This window comes from Anneissia japonica, unplaced genomic scaffold, assembly GCF_011630105.1.
Source record: "Anneissia japonica isolate Jap-2015-1 unplaced genomic scaffold, ASM1163010v1 scaffold288053_len460827_cov147, whole genome shotgun sequence".
Lineage (NCBI taxonomy): Eukaryota > Metazoa > Echinodermata > Crinoidea > Comatulida > Comatulidae > Anneissia > Anneissia japonica.
The window spans coordinates 95,660-114,274 of NW_022725151.1; the positions used below are offsets into that span (position 1 = coordinate 95,660).

At 31.5% G+C, this 18,615-nt stretch overlaps 2 protein-coding genes across 3 annotated transcripts in view; both read left to right on the forward strand.

The window, feature by feature from the left end:
- The first annotated feature begins 1,038 nt into the window (after positions 1 to 1,038).
- On the forward strand, positions 1,039 to 12,194 carry LOC117112672. Its single transcript, XM_033255801.1, has 6 exons — positions 1,039 to 1,104; positions 7,607 to 8,146; positions 8,512 to 8,553; positions 8,841 to 8,882; positions 9,252 to 9,350; positions 9,890 to 12,194. Exons 1-6 carry the CDS (start codon positions 1,089 to 1,091, stop codon positions 10,429 to 10,431), a joined length of 1,281 nt encoding a protein of 426 aa, XP_033111692.1. The 5' UTR covers positions 1,039 to 1,088; the 3' UTR covers positions 10,432 to 12,194.
- A 1,458-nt stretch (positions 12,195 to 13,652) lies between these two features.
- The window catches only part of LOC117112677, a 34,123-nt gene continuing 29,160 nt past the window's right edge, over positions 13,653 to 18,615 (forward strand). The window contains exon 1 of one of the 2 annotated variants that reach the window (XM_033255810.1): positions 13,653 to 13,713. The gene's annotated coding sequence lies outside the window, so the exon portion shown is untranslated. Of the gene's footprint in view, positions 13,714 to 13,762; positions 13,824 to 18,615 lie in introns of those variants that run through there. The other variant, XM_033255811.1, reaches the window with a different exon arrangement.

An 18,615-nucleotide genomic window follows, 5' to 3' on the forward strand; every position in this document is an offset into this window, starting at 1 on the left:
TCAAATAAATTTCTACTGAGGCAGATTAAAACCGTGTTGCTTTTGATTTTATATCCTATCACTCTGCCTATGCAGCTTCTTTGATTTTATATATATATATATATATATATATATATATATATATATATTTCGTGTTAATTAGGCACTAAATGTGATTTTTCTATTATTGGTAATAATAACTGTAGTGTTAGTGCAACAACAGAACACAAATTAAAAAAACTGTTTACAGTATTTTAATATTAAATTCCACATACGCTTTGATAAAAAAACAATAAACATCATTTAAAAGCGCGCAAAATATATTGACAAGACCAAATTTGGGCCACGATAGTTTGAGTACCTACAATAACAGACAGAATCTTAAGAATAGTGATGATAACGATATAAAAGGTTACTAAATATATTGCCAAGGAATATTTTTATTTGAGCAGTATTGTTAAAAGAGGCTCTTTCCTTAGGCCTAATCTTATTTGGTTGTCTATTATAATTTCAGACTATCTTCTCTGACAACCTTGGGTACAATTTTTGCTATTAAAAGAATCTATAGTACCTCTTCTATGATACATGATCCTTTACAAACTGATAATGAAGGAGACATAAACATTATGCTATTTGAATCCTTGTTTTGTATATATATATAATACATTTCTCTTAATGCTTATAAGTTTAATAACTTATTAAGTACTCGAAAAATAGCTTATCTCTCCTGGTGTACGAATGTAATGAAAGTTTAAATTTTAAGTTTAAGTTTAAACTTTTGATCACAACACAAAAAATTCTTATTAAGTAGTTTCTGTTGTAAGAAATGTGTATTTTTTTATGTGCGATAGTTTTTCTTAATATGTTTAAATTGTAATTATTGTAATAATAATAATAATAATTGCAGGACGTTATATTTGTGTAGTTTTTATTTTTGTAATTATTCTTCTTAATTATTTTATTGTGCTATGATGATTAAATAAAATATACCAGAATATATAGGCAACAATGTTCCTATTTCACCTTTGTTATTACTCTATTATCGGTTTTTATTTCAGAATTAACTAAGCATTTAGGGTTTGAATACGACGAATAATATTACTGACAGCATGGCATCCACTGACGGTACAAAACTGGGTATTTCTGTATTTAATATAAAATTAATACATATGGAATTTTAAGTAATTTATTCCTTGTTTTGTTGTATGTGAACAAATGCATTGTTACTATGTGATAGTTATCTTTACCTTTACTTCACATGCAAACACCCATTATTTGAGTACATTTGGTTTATTTCGTTAAAAGTGATCCTCATTTCACCGAAAAGGGTATTTTAAGAGATAATAATTAATAATTAGAGCTGGTTATATGTATTGATGCTGAATGTTTAATTTGGTAGTGATTTGTGAAACGAATGTCCCATGGATCAAAATCTACTATTGCAAATCTTCACTTTTCTTTTGGATGTAATACATGCCACATGAACATCCGTTCTGCGCACCTTTCAAAACATATCAAAACATCCGTTCAAAACAAAAATTAAATACTTATACCCTAGTAGCCAGACCAGGCTTTGTATGTACTTTGAGGTCCAAAGAATTTGATTTCAGAAATTGGTTTAGAATGATGTAAGAATCATTTTGGCTTGGTAACAGGGTTGCCAGATAGTCGACAGGCTTCACGACCAAACACACGCCATCTTACGGCCAAATTCGGCCAAACCTTTTTTCGATATCGGCCAAAATTCGGCCAGATTTTATTCCGATTAGAAGACAATACTACAAAAATTATACGAAAATCAGCGGTCATCCGTTTGAAATTGAAGAAATTCAAATGATATACACAGAACAATGTTAAAAATATATAGCCATATTAGCTGCTGGCATGCAGGCCAATTCAGGGATGTCCGAAAGGGGAGGGCCGGGGCCGAAAAAAGGGAAGGAAGAGAAATTTTTATTTATTTATTTTTTTCTCTTTTTTTTTTTACCACTCTTCCCCTTAAATCCACCTCTGCTATTTAAAATCACAATATTAAGATTGATCTAAATTTGATTTAAATGTATTCAATATTAATGTACATTGTAGTCGATCTATAGCAAAAATGTTAAAGTCCTCTATTGGCAAATATAATCCGTGGCTCTCTTTAATTAGAATGAATTAAGTTACATAGTTAGGTAACACAAACTGGCGTTAAAACAAACCTATGAAAACTTTAATAAATACTTTTTATCTAAACTTTCGAAATTCGCCTCTGAATGTTATTGCCGCAGTACTTAAAGCATATAATCAATGTTGCTATCAGAATTATCTTCTTCATTCTCATATGCAACCTCACTCCAGAGTAACTTCGAAGAAGTCTCTGCAAAACTTGCTTGAAATTGGAGGTGCCATCGGACCCGAATGATCACATCGAGCATATGGCGCTCTCTACATAAAGAACACTGCGGCACCTAGGGCTATACAATTTAAAGTGGGCAATAATAAATTAATTAAAGTACAATATTTAATTTATATTCAAAAGAAATTCAACAACAACAATATATCCAAAACAAGTCTACGTTATATTAGGCCGATATTGAAAAAAATGTAAACTTTTCAAAAATTCGGCCAAATTCGGCCAAATATAGTTTGGCCGTGACTTTTCAAATGCTACGGCCAGGAAAAACTTTTATACGGCCAGATTTGAGGAATCTGGCCGTCAAAAAGGCCAAATGGCAACCCTGCTTGGTAACACATTTTCAAAATGTGGCGAAAGGTCAAAAGGTCAGGGTCAAAGGTCACAGCTATAGGGTCGTCATATCGCCGCAACCACTGGTCGTAGAGAGTTAATTTTGGTGCCTCTTTGGTCAGAACATTTATGTTTCTATTTGTTCTAATGGAACATTTTTCTAAAAAATGACCGAAAATTCAGTTTCTAACCTCTGACACGTTTAAATGTCATAGCAATAGGGTAATTATATCTCCGTAACCACTGGTGGTAAAGAGTTATTTGTGGTGTCAATATGTTCGGAACATTAATGTTTCTATTTTATAGTCTAATAGAAAATTTTGCTAGAAAATGACCGGAAATGCTGTTTTTGACCTTTGATATATTTCAAATGTCATAGTTATTGAGTCCTTATTATCTCCACAACGAATTCGATCCAACTCAGCCACAAGTCAACTCGGCCACAAGCCAACTCGGCACAAAAAGTTCGGCTACAGTCAACTCGGCCACAAGTCAACTCGGCCACAAGTCAACTGCAGCCTATATACTGGTACTACACTTTGAAGGAGTAATTCATGAAGTATAAAATACTAATTAAGTATTACTATTTAAACTTATTGTTATTATTGCTGTTATTATTGTTATTATTATTATTATTATTATTATTATTATTATTGTTTTTATTACCGTTAGTTTTAATATTAATTATTAGTCTTAGCATTAACATTATTCATTGTTTAAATTTTTGCTATTATTATTATTGTTACCATATAAATAATAAATAATTCTCGATTTTTTTATTCATATTATTATTATTATTATTATTATTATTATTATTATTATTATTATTATTATATTAGTCTTATTATTATTATTTTAATAATAGTAATTTAAAAATTATTGTTATTGGTGTTTTATTGGTATTTTTCTCATATTATTATGATTATTATTACCATATTATTATTATTATTATTATTATTATTTTTATTATTATTATTATTATTAATAATATTATTGTTGTTGTCACCTTAATTATCGATATTATTATCCTATTATTACTAAGTAGGCCTAGTATTATAAGATCATCATTAATATTACTAATTAGTATTATAATTATAAAAAAAACATTATCTTTAATTTATTATTGTTGTTATTATTGCTATTATCACCTTCAATATCGTTATTATCACTAATTAGTATTATTAAAAATAGATATTTAAATATCGTTGTTATTACCAATTAGTATTATTACTATTAGTATTGTTAAAATAAATAGTACTATTAATATTATTGTTATCACCTTTATTATCGTTATTATGACTAATTAGTATTATTAAATTAAATATTATTAATTTATTGTCGTTATTGTTGTTTAATATTATTGAAGTAGAATGTTGTGAGTAAACAGAAGACGAACACACGACGTCAGTAAGATTTTCTTGTAATAATCATTATAATTAGGCCTACTTCCGTAAGTTATTAGCTACCTAAAAAGGAGATATTATGGGCAATGCCTAAGCTTCACTAACCATGTTGGAATATTAATGTCCATGATACGTGGATGACAATAAGCAAAATGAAAAAAAAAAAAAAAATATGTACATGTATTATAAAATAAATGGTATAATTGAAATTAAATATGAGAAGATGTGAAGGGGTGGGTGGCAAAAGTCCGGGAGAAATCGTTCTGTCGAAAATGACACTGGGCAAAATGTCCGTGGGCAACCAGCCTGCGCCCGATGATGACATAATTAATGTAAAATTGAATCCCAACACGATGTCGTGTAGCCTATCTTAATACTTGGAGTATATGTACAGTATACTGTTCTGAGATTTAATCAGAGGACCTTTCGGTTTCTATAAATATTCAGTGGCAATTTTTATTTCTATACTATTATATAAAAAAAATAAATAATAAAAATAAAATGTATAATTGAAATTAAATATCATAAGATGTCAAGGGGTGAGTGGCAAAATTCGGGAGAAATCGTTCTGTCGAAAATGACACTGGGACAAAATGTCCGTGGGAAACCAGCCTGCTACCGATGATGACATAGGCCTAATTAATGTCGAATTGTAGCTTATTTTAATACTTGGAGTATGTATACTGTTCTGAGATTAATCAGCGGACCTTTCGGTTTTTATAAATATTCAATGGCAATTTTAATTTCTATAGGCCTACTGCTGTATTTATTTTTACGAATATGAATATTCTTATTACTACAGTTTTCGTCATGGATTTTCCCTTGAATTTCATCGACCTTTTTCATCTAGGCCTATTTTGTTTTTCAAATGTTATTGTTTCGGTGTTAGTACTGTCATTTTGGATATCTAAATTATTTTGCAAATATCATTACCGATTATCAATTTTGAAATTAAAAACAAAAATCCATTACCTCATTGCTATTCACTGGATTATTCCCAGGCCCGTAGCCATTGGGGTTCGAGGGGTTTCAAACGAACCCCCTTTTTTAAGAATTGCCCTTTTGAAAGTTTTTGTAAAATTTTTAGAGTGATATTTCTAGGCATCTAAGGATCGAGGTCATGAAAATGAGCACTTTGTAATAAAAATTCTGTCATTTGTGAAAGTCCTAAAGGCAGCTGGTCTATAAGAAAAATTGTAAATTTACCATTTTACAGAAGTTTACCCTTCAACCCATTTTAGATAAAAAAAAATTACTAAAATTCATCCTTTTCTGAAAAAAATTGAACCCCCCCTTTTTTTTTTTTTTTTTTTTACAAATGCTGGCTACGGCCTTGATTCCCTAATTTGTTCATTGGATGCATCCTTGTCACTGACGGGTTTCAAACATAGCCCCCCCCCTCCCCACCATTGGTCTAACAAATATGAAAGACTGAAGCGAAATGTCTGTCACTCAACAATTCCATTGTTTCTATTGTGGATAATTGATAATACATGCTATGCGCGCCACCTAATTTTAACGTAGGACTAATTCTTGGACGTGAGAAAATAGTATCGAATTTCACGCCATCGTGCATTCATTTGATTTTAGTCGCATTCAAAGTAGGGCCTAAATTTTTAACATTTAAAAAGTTATATTGTGGTTTTCCTATTTCAAATTTGTATGATTAGGTCTACAGTATGTACTCATGTTTTATGTCAGTGTTTTAACGTGAAAAAATTAAACATTAATATATGTGTTTTTCCTAATTATTAAGATTGCTTAAATTGTTAATGTTACATTATTGTCAGATTTTATTCCATTCTGTAAGTGGCTGGTTTTCTCTGATGAATAAGAGTACAGTGTGAAGAAATGAATACAACGATCTCACGACGATGATCAGAATTTTACTAAAATATACTGTGTAATTTCAATCATATTGAAGAAAAAGGATGCAAAAATTGATTAATATTTACATTTCATTTTAATTATTTTATTTGTTATATAAATAAATTGTGGCCGAGTTGACTTGTGGCCGAGTTGACTGTAGCCGAACTTTTTGTGGCCGAGTTGACTTGTGGCCGAGTTGACTGTGGCTGAGTTGACTTGTGACCGAGTTTACCTGCTTCCTGCACAACTACTGGTGGTGAGAGTTAATTTTGGTGCCAATTTGTTCGGAGTACTCATATTTATATTTACTCTAATAGACCATTTTACTAAAAATACGACCAGAAAAACCGCTGTCTCTTATACACATCTAGATGTGTATAAGAGACAGGGCTTAATTAATGTCGAATTGTAGCCTATTTTAATACTTGGAGTACGTATACTGTTCTGAGATTAATCAGCGGACCTTTCAGTTTTTATAAATATTCAGTGGCAATTTTTATTTCTATAGGCCTACTGCTGTATTTATTTTTACGAATATGAATATTCTTATTACTACAGTTTTCGTCATGGATTTCATCGACCTTTTTATCTAGGCCTATTTTGTTTTTCAAATGTTATTGTTTCGGTGTTAGTACTGTCATTTTGGATATCTAAATTATTTTGCAAATATCATTACACCCAAACGAAACGTTCGACCAGCTTATGTAGGGACCAAACTAGTCCCATGACCACTAATATCAAACCAAGGCAATATATATACACAGCCCAGGTGTGAATGCAAATAGTGAAGGCTCTAGAGTAAGCATGGATAGGGAAAGGTCAGAAACGGCTTTTCCGGTCGTATTTTAGTAAACTGTTCTATTAGAGCAAATAGAAACATGACTATTTCGAACAAATTGGCATCAAAATTTACCACCAGTGGTTGTGGAGATAATAAGGACTAAATAACTATGCCATTTGAAACATGTCAAAGGTCAAAAAAGCATTTCTGGTCATTTTCTAGCAAACTGTTCTATTAGACTAAATAGAAACATCAATGTTCCAAACGTATTGACACAAGTAACTCTTTACTGCCAAAGGTTATAAACAGCATTTCCGGTCATTTTGTAGCAAAATGTTTCATTAGAGCAAATAGTAACATTAATATTTTGAACAAATAGGCACCAAAACTCTACCTATGACTTTGAACCTGACCTTTTGACCTTTCGCCACATTTTGAAAATGTGTTACCAAGCCAAAAATGATTCTTGGACCACCCTAAACCAATTTTTGAAGTCAAATTCTCTGGACCTCAAAGTGCATACATAACCTGGTCTGGCTACTAGGGTATTAGAGTATCCTATTCTTACCATATTATTAATCAAGACGATTGAAGCAACTCAAACGAAACGCCGAGACTTTTTCAACTACAACAGTTCTTTTCAGAACTACCGACGTGGTGTAACGCAAGCATCAGCATACATGTTATTACTTCGCCATGCACACTTTCAAACAATATTATTATTGCCATCAGTGCAACAAATGTAACTTCCAATGTAAATGAATGTGGTTGTGTAGTAGCCAGTTGTTAATGTGGTTGTGAAGTAGCCAGTTGTTGATGATATTATTCAATTTCATTTTTTTTTAGAAATATCGAAAAATGACTTTATGTTTTTAAAAACGGATGTCTCAAGTTGGTATGACAGCCAGGACTCAAGTATTTCTATGTTCAAAGTTTTGTTTAGAAATAAGATAAAAAATGAAGAACTATCAGAAATTAAAGATACAATGGAGTTGTTGAATAAATTGGAGTACTCTGATAATTTGAACACAGCAGATCTTACTCTTTTGTATAACACCATCAAGATAACACAACATTTTGGGTTAATACGACGTATCTCAAAACATATACCGGCAAACTCATTGCCTGATGTTAAGGAAATGCCAATTTCAGAATTCAGTGAGCAAAGGCAAAAACTAATGAAATTTGGGTATGTACTAACTAAAAAGGGTGTGAGGTTGATTGATGGATTTTGTAATACTCCTCTCAAGAATTACAAAAACAGCTGGAGTATGATTATTGATCTAGAAGAAAGAGACATTATTAGTGAAGGCGATGCTATGAAGACATTTATTAGGAATTTGGAAAAGCTTGATCTTCCTCTGGCTGTGAAAGCATTAAATGAAGGTATTAACTGTTTTACATCGTTGCAATGTCTCCGCTAATTTCATAAAAGCTATTTTTTGTGCAATTATAATATTCTCGGTATTTATGTTAAAATTTGAAAGAAAATTTAAATATTGTATTAGAAGAGTTGTTATATTGATACAGCTCATACTTCATCCTGGTTTACTGTGATAATTTTGTACTTTAGTGTAAAGCATTATCTTGGTCACAACAGCATAATTAAAGAAAATCAAATTATGCTGCTCCTTATAGTAATCCTGCATAAGTATGCTTATGATTGGTGCCTATTTCTATCTTGTTTTTTTCAATATTTTAAATTTGTAATACTTTAAGTTTAATATTGTATACGTTCTTTCTGTTTACAGAGGCTGTACAGCACCCGAGACCAACTAAACCGAAGTATGAAGGTATACTCGACAAAAATTGAAAGAAAAGTTAAATGTTTTATTAGAAGTGTTGTTCATATTGACATGGCTCATACTTCATCCTGGTTTACTGTGATAATTTTGTACATTAGTATAAGCATTATGTCAGTCAAAACATCATAATTAAAGGAAATCAAATTAAAATGCTGACTCTTAAAATAATCCTGCATAGGTGTGCTTATGATTGGTGTCTATTTATGTCTTGTTTTCAATATTTTAAATTGTTAATACTTTAAGTTTAATATTGTATTCGTTCGTTCTGTTTACAGAGGCTGAAAAGCACCCAAGACCAACTAAACCAAAGTCTGAAGGTATATACTCGACAATACTAAAAGCAATACTATAATATAGGGTTAAATTGTAGGCCTATATAACTTTCGTTAATGCAGCCCCTTTAAAATAATATATGATGAACGGCTTATTTTATCTCTTCATTATTTAGGCGCATAGGCTACCGAAAATAGTCAAAATGATAGGGCGTAGAAGTATTACATTGAAGATAAAATTATTATGTCATTATCGATAATGTATATTATTATCATTAGGCATAATATTATCAAAATTATAAGAATTTAAAGAAAAATAGAATATTTGAATAATTTTTGATTCTACTACATTTATTTTCTAATTATTACATTGTTTAAAATTTTATTTTGTTTATGATAAATATTGTTTCACAGCTACAAATTCAAGGCCCAACAGCAAGCGACCAAACAAAACTGAGTCTCGAGACGAGCCTAAACCCAAAATTACACGTGTTCAATCCGAACCAAGTCCTGGTGAGATAATAGACAATTATATTTAACGGATTACGTTTTTAAAACGATTACAAAATAAAATTAATTTAGAAAATTTTCATAATTTTGTTTACTGTCAGTTGAATTGTTGTGATCATAAATGCCACCTTCTATTGCCAGTCTTACTTGACCAGTGCCACTGTATTTGAAAGTACTTTATATATTAATATTAAGTTTAAATTCGCACCGATAATGTTTACTAATATGCTTATAGCCGTTATATGCACCAGAGAAATGCAGGTTATGTTGAAAAATATTTAATCATTAGATCAAATGAGTAAACACGTATAACATATTCAAATTAGGTTTGCTACGTAGCATTGTAATAATTTTTTAAGCGCTGCTATTGTATGAGATATTTTATATATATATATATATATATATATATATATATGTATATATATGTGTGTGTGTATATATATGTATATATGTATGTATATATATGTTTATATATAAATATATATATATATATAAATATGTACATATATAGGTCTATATATTGATTTTGTAATATCTTTCAGAAATCACTCAACAAGAGTATGTCCAACTAAAGTTTGTTGTGTCAAAGCACTGGAAATATGGAAGTCTTAATATGCTGAAAGTTTTACTAAGACAGTTTGGGTCACAAATAGGTCAGGCAGAGTTACAGAACGCCAGCGATGTAATGGGTTTACTTAGATTATTGGAGGGAGTAGGTGTGGTCAACCGTTCAAACCCTGCAATCATCTTTGAAGCTGTTAAAATTTCTGGCCTTGAGGGGGTAGAATCAGAGATAAAAAAAATTGGTCCTATATTTGAAAGTTTTACACTTAAAAATGTGAAAATACGCATATTTTCCCGTTATCGTCAAAAACTGATCAAATTTGGCAAAATATTAAAAACGTCTTCTGTTAAGACGATTGGTGAAATGCACGAAATTGATGAGAGTGTACACAAAGGGGATCCGTGGATTTTAATATGTGTACTGGAAGAAAAAAATGTAATCAAACATAATTCAGCGAAGGAATTTGTTGAATTATTAAGGAAGTTCGATATGAATGATGAAGCGGCTATATTAGCCTAAGCTGATTGTACATCACTAAAGTGATACTTATGGCGTACTATTTAAAATATAGAAAACATTTCCTGAAATAAATCAGCTTTATAACAATTTTATGTTGAAACACAAACAGAATGTATATAATCATAGCCCGTTTTTTAGTGTTGTGTTATGTTTAATGTAGTAGTACCTGCGTCAGTGATTTTTCACGTGTGTGTAAGCCTATGTTGCATTACGTTTTGTAATAATTGTGTGAATATTTTCAATAAAAAACAATTGTTTATAGTTGATTTGAAACAGGCTTAATAGATAGAGTTAAGAAGGTAAAACACTAAGCTGTATACGATATCGAATATATGAAAAGTGTAGGCTGCCGGCACATTGCCTCTGACGATTAGTGCTAACAAATTTTCACAAACACGTGATGCAATAATGGCAAAATTATTATTTTTTATTTTCGCTAAATATTTCATCCGCTCCAAATTGCTTTCCTATTCTTCTTTCTTTGTATGCATCTTCCATATTTTCGTTAAGTTTAATTAATTTTTATTTTTCTTAATACAAATTTAAGCATAATACTTACAGTATATAAATATAAATTTATATGTATATCATAATAACCGACAGATTTTTTACACATACATTATTAATTATTAAAAAAAAAATAAAACTCTTAACATTTAAGGGCTGGTCTCTATATACTTGTTCTATAGTTAACATAATACAATCTTTGTTCAATTGAAAGTCGTAGATATGTCCTGCTCTTGACCGCCCTAGAGTCACTCTCAGATAGGCTTATCTTCATATGACTTCTATGAATGGATACTTGGCTCAAAGCAAGAAATCAAGTTGTCTTTACCCAGTACCGTACGTGTTTTTATCGGCGGGAAATTTTATAACTATATTAACTATGTTTCTCAGTGTGTTAATATTTTATTCATTAACTAATTATTACTGTATATTTTAGTCAGTGTTTTTCAAATAACTATGTTCTCATTTAAGCTCCCTTGCTGCGATGTGAATAAGTAAACCTGAATATATTGATTGATTGATTTATTGATTGATTGATCGACTGACTGAATTACTGTCTGACTGATAGATTTATTGATTTTCTTTAGTTTTTCTCTCTTAAAATTCTTATACAGTATTTGTAATGTTTTATTTATTGGACAGTAGTTTTGACTGAACTTTCATAATTGCTTTAGCTGATTTGAAAGAGGCCTATAAGATTTGGAAGTTATAAGTTTAAGCTGTAGCGAAATATTCGTAACAGTTTGATTTAAACAGAAATTGATTGATTGATTGTATTTTTTGTTTTGCTTGATTATAATTTTTAGTAATGGAATTTAATTCTCAATGTGCTAATATTTCATTCATAAACTAAATTGTACAATATTTTAAAGTTAGTGTTTTTCTAATGAATTTTCTCTCAATTCTGAGCTCTCTTGCTGCAAACGAGCAATTTTATGTACATATATTTTTTATGTAAATAAATAAGCCTGAATATATTCATTGATTGATTGGTTAGTTGATTGATTGATTGATTGGGTTATTGAATGATTGATTAATTGCTGACTGACTGACTGATTGTGTGATTAAAATTCTTATATTTTGTACCGTAATCGTTTATTTATTAGACAGTAGTTTAGATTAGACTTTCTTCGTTGCATGTTTGATGTTTTCATACTGTATATGTATGAAGAATGGAAGAATGTAAATGTTTCTTTAAATTGAATTGAATTGAAATAGAAAAAAAAATGTTATTGAGCTTGACATAGTTACCACGATAATAAAGTAATATTTCTATTCCTCTTTGGTTGTACCACACTTTTTTTGCTTTAGTGCGTGCTGTGCCATATATAAATTTTGCAATGTGTCAATTCACTGAAAATGGTTATTGTAATTCGAATAACTATTTTATATTTCCAAAGGTATATTTTATTGATTTTATAGTATAATTTCCCTATGTAATATTTTTGTTTTCAAAGTAATTGTCACTTTGTAAGTATTTTAATTTTGGAGATGGATGTGCATAAATAAAACAAATCAATATACAAAAAAAAATGAATAAATAAATAAAATAAAGTAAAAAAAAGCAAGCAAACAAATTCCAATCAAATTAACCGTTTTTGAAAAATCTGGTGTAAACTGTTTGCCCTTAAATCAATTTAAATCACTTTAATTTGTCCTCACATGTACACCCCACCATAGACTAACATCAAATATTAGGAGGTACATTATGGTCTATGCTTCGGCAAAGCATGGAACAGTTCCAAGCATGGGAAGTGGCCTAAGTGCCGACCAGAAAAACCCAGTGCAAAAGATAAGGGAAAAATTAAGTATGCAAGAAAAAAGAAAACAGGAAAATCAACAAAAAACAATGCTTTTCCAGCTACTGCAGGGAAAATATTATTATTATTATTATTATTATTATTATTATTATTATTATTGTTATTATTATTATTATTACCGGTATTAATTTTAATATTAATATTAATGTTAATATTATTATTATTATTATTATTATTAATTTTAATATTAATATTAATATTAATATTATTATTATTATTTTTATTATTATGATTCGTTTCCGGCAATGGAATTATAGTTCAATAATTGTTTCAAGGGATATTTTATTTCACAATCATTGTTTACATTCACGATTTTGCATATCAATAATTGATAACTTTGTAGGAAACACAATGGCTTAATAAAAGGCTAAAAAAAATATTTTGTTTGCCCTCCTCCACCCGCCACTAACTCACTGAAAATAATAGAGGCGGAAAAACAATACAAATTAAAAAAAAATGTGAGTGAATTTATTTTTATTTTTTTACAAATAAAACCTAAAGTTTTTGTCTGATGTAAGATATCGCCATTCTGGGCCTCTATGGGTTACTTTTATTCCATCTGATGAGTATTTAAAAAAAATAATAATAATTAAAAAAAAAACTTTTTCCACCCGCCCCTATTTATCTTTTTTTTTTTAAATGAAGGGCAAACAAACAATTTATGTTATTTGGCCTAAGCATCAACAATATTAAAACATAAGCCGTAATTTAGTCACATTATATCTACTTTTTGCGTGTATTCCCCTCCAACAAGTAATTGCACAAGGCTGGGACTCAGATAAAATTGACATATAACTGGGATATTTTAATGGCAGCTTTCAGTTGATTAATATTCATGATATGGATTTAGTGTAGCATGTCAGGCTAGAAAGTTGACGTTATTCACCCAGCGACCGAAACCGGGAAGATAACAAATATTAACAGTTTCGTGATAACATAGCAAACTCCGCTGCAGGTAAGTCACGTTAGATCGGCCATTGTTCTGATCATCATACACACATTTTGGTGTATCATTATTCCGACTGTACGAATTACCTGTATAGTTGGACAATCATTATACAAAAGGTAAGTCACTGTAAAAGTATATTAATTAATATTATTTATAGTTTTTATAGTCCTTGATACTACGTTAAAACGAAGTGGTACTATCATAAACAGGGCGTTGCTATACACATTATTAGTATTATAATGTAATATTACTATTAGCAGTTGTACAGGCCCGTAGCGTGACTTAAAAGTTCGTTTCAGTTGAAGGTGGACCTTTATCTCAGATACTCCGGAGAGCATTGCAAATATATCTACGAATAGGCCTATCCATTTTTGGTTTTTAAATGCGGACCTTCTCCAGTTTTTTGGGCGGTTCGTCGTAACCCCCCTTAATCAAATACTTGAGAACATTTAATGTTAAACAAGTCAAAGTCCTAAGCAATGCTACACCTAAATTCTAAACGCTGTTTTACAGTGTAGTAGCAGGTGGCAGCAGTAGTAGTAGAGTAGGCCTAAATAGTAGTAGTAATAGTAATAGTAATTAAAAACTGAAGGGTGACTGGATATGCATATGGCGGGGGAGGGGTCCATGGTCTTGGCGCGGGTTGGGGGAGGGGTGGGGAGTGGTGGTGGGGGAGTGGTGATGTCCCCGACGAGAGTAAATTGGGCGGTGTCGGTGGGGACAGTGATCCAGGAGCCTCCAAAGATGTTGACAATTTAGGGGTTTTAAAAAGGCTTATTTTGTTGATTTTTGAGTCTACTATTATATAATCCTACTTTTTTCCTTCCCTACGAATTGTGGTTTTCCTCCCAAAAGGGGTGGGGAAGTTTTCACTGACGGGAAAGAGGATTCTCCCGCCACCTATTAGAGGTAGTACTATTAGTAGACGTTAGAAATGTTATTATCTCAACTGCTACTAACAGAAATACTACAGGACTATAGTAGACCTATGCTTCGGAAAACCGTATCGTTAGCTTTTATTTTAATAAATCTGGACTTCAGGGGAAAATAATTACATTAATAGACTGAAAATCACTATTACAAGCTTCACTTTGCTCAGTCAGCCATGTAGGATTATAATATTGGTAAGCCTACTTCATCTTCATACTGGTTTTACTTAGTTCCTGAATCAGGAAATTATTCAGAACGTAGAGGAAGTTTGCTATCTATATTTATAAAATACAAACTCTTGAAAATGTTTAGTTAGAGTAGGCATGTCAACATATCATTTAATGTATTAAGTGTAGCTATAGTTTTAACACAATATTTTATAACTCCAGTACATTTTTATTTAAACATGAATTTTCACATTGCTGTTAAATTTCTATTCCTTATCAGAACGACATAAACTTTACTATAGGTAAACTGAATGCGTTGATAAGCACTACTGAGTTTCTTGTCACGTAAAGTCCTACATAATAATGGCATTCCTGAGAATTCTTCATAGTAGTAATGGAAGAATAGATGAAAATTCACATTGTTCACCAATCCTTTTAAATGTTTTATTTTTCATTCAGTGTTTGTATTCTTAATTATTTGTCCGAAGAGCAACGCTAAGCTTTATATTTCCATATCAAAAAATAGTTTAAATCTATGTCGCGTCATATTATACCATCTACCGTTTTACAACGTTAGAGAAGTTTACATTCATCTAATCAAAAGTCAAATAACATGAAAATGAATTAATGAATAAATGAATAAATAAAATAAAATAAAAATGTTTCAGTAGTGGTAGTAGTAGTAGTAGCAGCAGCAGCATCACCAACATCAGTAGGGGTTGCGCCGGGAATGCAATGTTGGCGCCAGAGGGGATCAGGGGTTACATTGCATACTCTTCTTTTATTCAAAATGTTTTGGTTTTGGAAGCTGATTTCAACATTAAAGATCATAGCCTACATGAAGTCATATTATAGTAACTCGATGCCTATCAAATAAGCAATAAAAATTCGCCATAATTCGTGAAATATCCGTGGCTCCGTGACCCCACCGGGGTCCCTAGGTGGCCCCTCTGGCCCCCAGGCAAGTGAAACTCGATTCGCTCCACTAGCCCCTCCCCCAACGGGCAGGTCCTGGCGCCATCACTGCAAGAATGCCCCAACGAGAGCCCACTCTCCTCGACAAGGACGTCCACGCCAATCCCCTCCGTCGCGGAATCTTAGCCTTTCCCCGGTCGGGGGAAAAATAAATTTGTCGTGGACTTTTTTTTAAATTAAAATTTAACATTTTTTTTTTTTTTTTGTTAATTATGGAATTTTTTTTATTTAAATAGGATGTCAGAGTACTAGTCCGCTGTCATGGGTACTAACCCCCTGTCAGAGGTACCAGCTCCCTGTCGGGGAAGAGCTGGAGCACAACACTGCAACTCATACGATCGCAATAGTATATATCACCTCACACATACTGTACGGTAGCACTGCTCGCACTAAACAGTTTATAATCCTAAAACGTTGACAGCTTAGTAGGTCTAGCTTGAATTGTACTTTCGGCGCTCGAGATTTGATATTTCCTCGACAAGCTTGCTTGAAATTCCCCGACAGGGAGACCAAGCAGGGGGAAGAGGTCCCCCATTTTCCCCCTGGACCCCCGATAGCGCCGATCCCGAGCAACAGTGGTCAAAAGCAAACAAGTGCAATTCGTTAGCACATGCTGCAGGAAAAATGGGAGTGTCACAACTCAAGTTAGCTGGTGACACACTAAATATTTTCAAATAGGCAACTATATTCAATATGATATAGTTGAAAAAAAATCATTAAAAAATATATAGCCACTGGCAAAAACTATAAGCCTACTTACCATGTGATTATTTAATCAAACGCTATCTAACTAGTAGATTATTAATAGATTAAACTAGTAAATTAAATAGAGCCCAGCTAAACAATATTACGTTATAATAACGTTGTAATAACGTTACAGTTTGGTGATAAAAACGAAAAACGTTAGTTTGTAGATCCATATGTACGTACTTGACCTAATTTCATGTCACAAAGTTTGAACGTTCTTATAACGTTGTATGAACCTTATTTTGTGACATACCAAAACCACAATGTTCTCGAACGTTATAAGAACGTACGTTTTGTGTTTGCCATTGCACAAACCATGCTTATGAATAATTTATTTAATTACTATTTGATGAGGGAGGGTTAATTTTTAATGGTCATTTCATCTTTGCTTTCTAGCAAAACGTCTTTCTTCCTTGATTTTAGAAATCAATTTATTTATTTATTCAGACTACTTAGTTCACTTTAAAAAGGCCTATACTACAAGCACAAGTTGTCTGTGTTCTTGGCAAGACGATTTGTACCTATCTATCAGGTGTATATAGGTACCGGTATAAGAGGGGAAACCTCAATTTATAATTAAGCTTTTATAGTTTAACCAGTGCTCCACTATGAGCGTTTTTGACGGTCGTATTAGAGTGCCAGTGGTTTTTATCTGCACGTATACATTATAAGTATCTATTGACTATTGGTACGATACTTGCTTTGATAATGAAAGGTTGCAGGTTCCATTCGATTTTATACACATTGACACAAATAAAAAAAAAATTACGCTGAAGGTTTATATTTTTGATACGACAATGACATCGATTTCCTATAACCATATAACTATATATGTAAATATATATATATATATAACTATATATATATATATATATATATATATATAACTAAAACTCTTCATCTCTTCAAATATATATTTATATATATTATATATATTATATTTTTGATACGACAAGGACATCGATTTCCTATAACTATATAACTATATATGTAACTATATATATAAATATATATATACATATATATAACTATATATATATATATATATTATATATATGTGTGTGTGTAGGTATGTGCGTGGGTGTGTGTGTGTGTGTGTGTGTGTGTGATGCTATAAATATGTATAAATTAATTTTGAATGTTAAAGGAGATGAATCTACGAGTGTGAAAAAATAGGGATTCGAGCCCGGTACCTACTGTCTATGCAGTCGCATTAACCAACTTGGCCATTGGGGCTTTGTTGGGGCTTCAAATCGATTAAAGCAGCTAATATTTCAAACTCATAATAATATGCGCATGTGTAATTGGACTGTCACGCCAAAATCGGTCCGGGCTAAAACCGGTATGGGGACCGATTTTGGTTATTGGTCTGGTTTTGGCCGGACCAATAATTTACAACTCAATGTTGTTTGTAAGCTAAATTTTACTTTCTCTTACGCAATCAAACATAACCTGCACATTCAAATTTGGAGGGGCCGGCTGGGACCTCCTTCGAACCTGCCACTTCCGAGTGGTGAAACTAGGTTTCGATGGGTCCTTTTTCGAGAGTGCAGTCATCACACAGGTTAAGAATGCTATATTTAGAAAAATAATGACCAAATCACAATTAGTTTTAAAAATAATATGAAACACAGTGTATTGCAAAAATTATATAAAAATAAATTGTTCAAAATTTCTTATCAATTCCATAATTATATGAAATGAGATGCTTATTCCTCAATGAATAAATAAATAAAGTGCAAGCAACAGGAACACATGCCCTACAACAGTCCCGGTCAGAGTGGTAGGTCAAACGCCACTGAAAATCAGCAATTTTGATTAGATACTTATTAACTGATAGATAAGCCTACTTATTAACCAATTCAACTGATCGATTTACACTTTTTTGATTTAAAGAATTACTATGGCATGGCCAAGGCCGCCCAATATGCATGCGTAAAAACCCGTAGCTGAGCTAATGGCCCTGGTTCGAGACGAATACGTGTCAAATATTTTATAATATTTTTGCAACATACTAGCAGGCCGTATGGTAAACATAATTTTTGAATATATCATTCCTACTGTTAAAGCAATGTTTAACTACTATTAC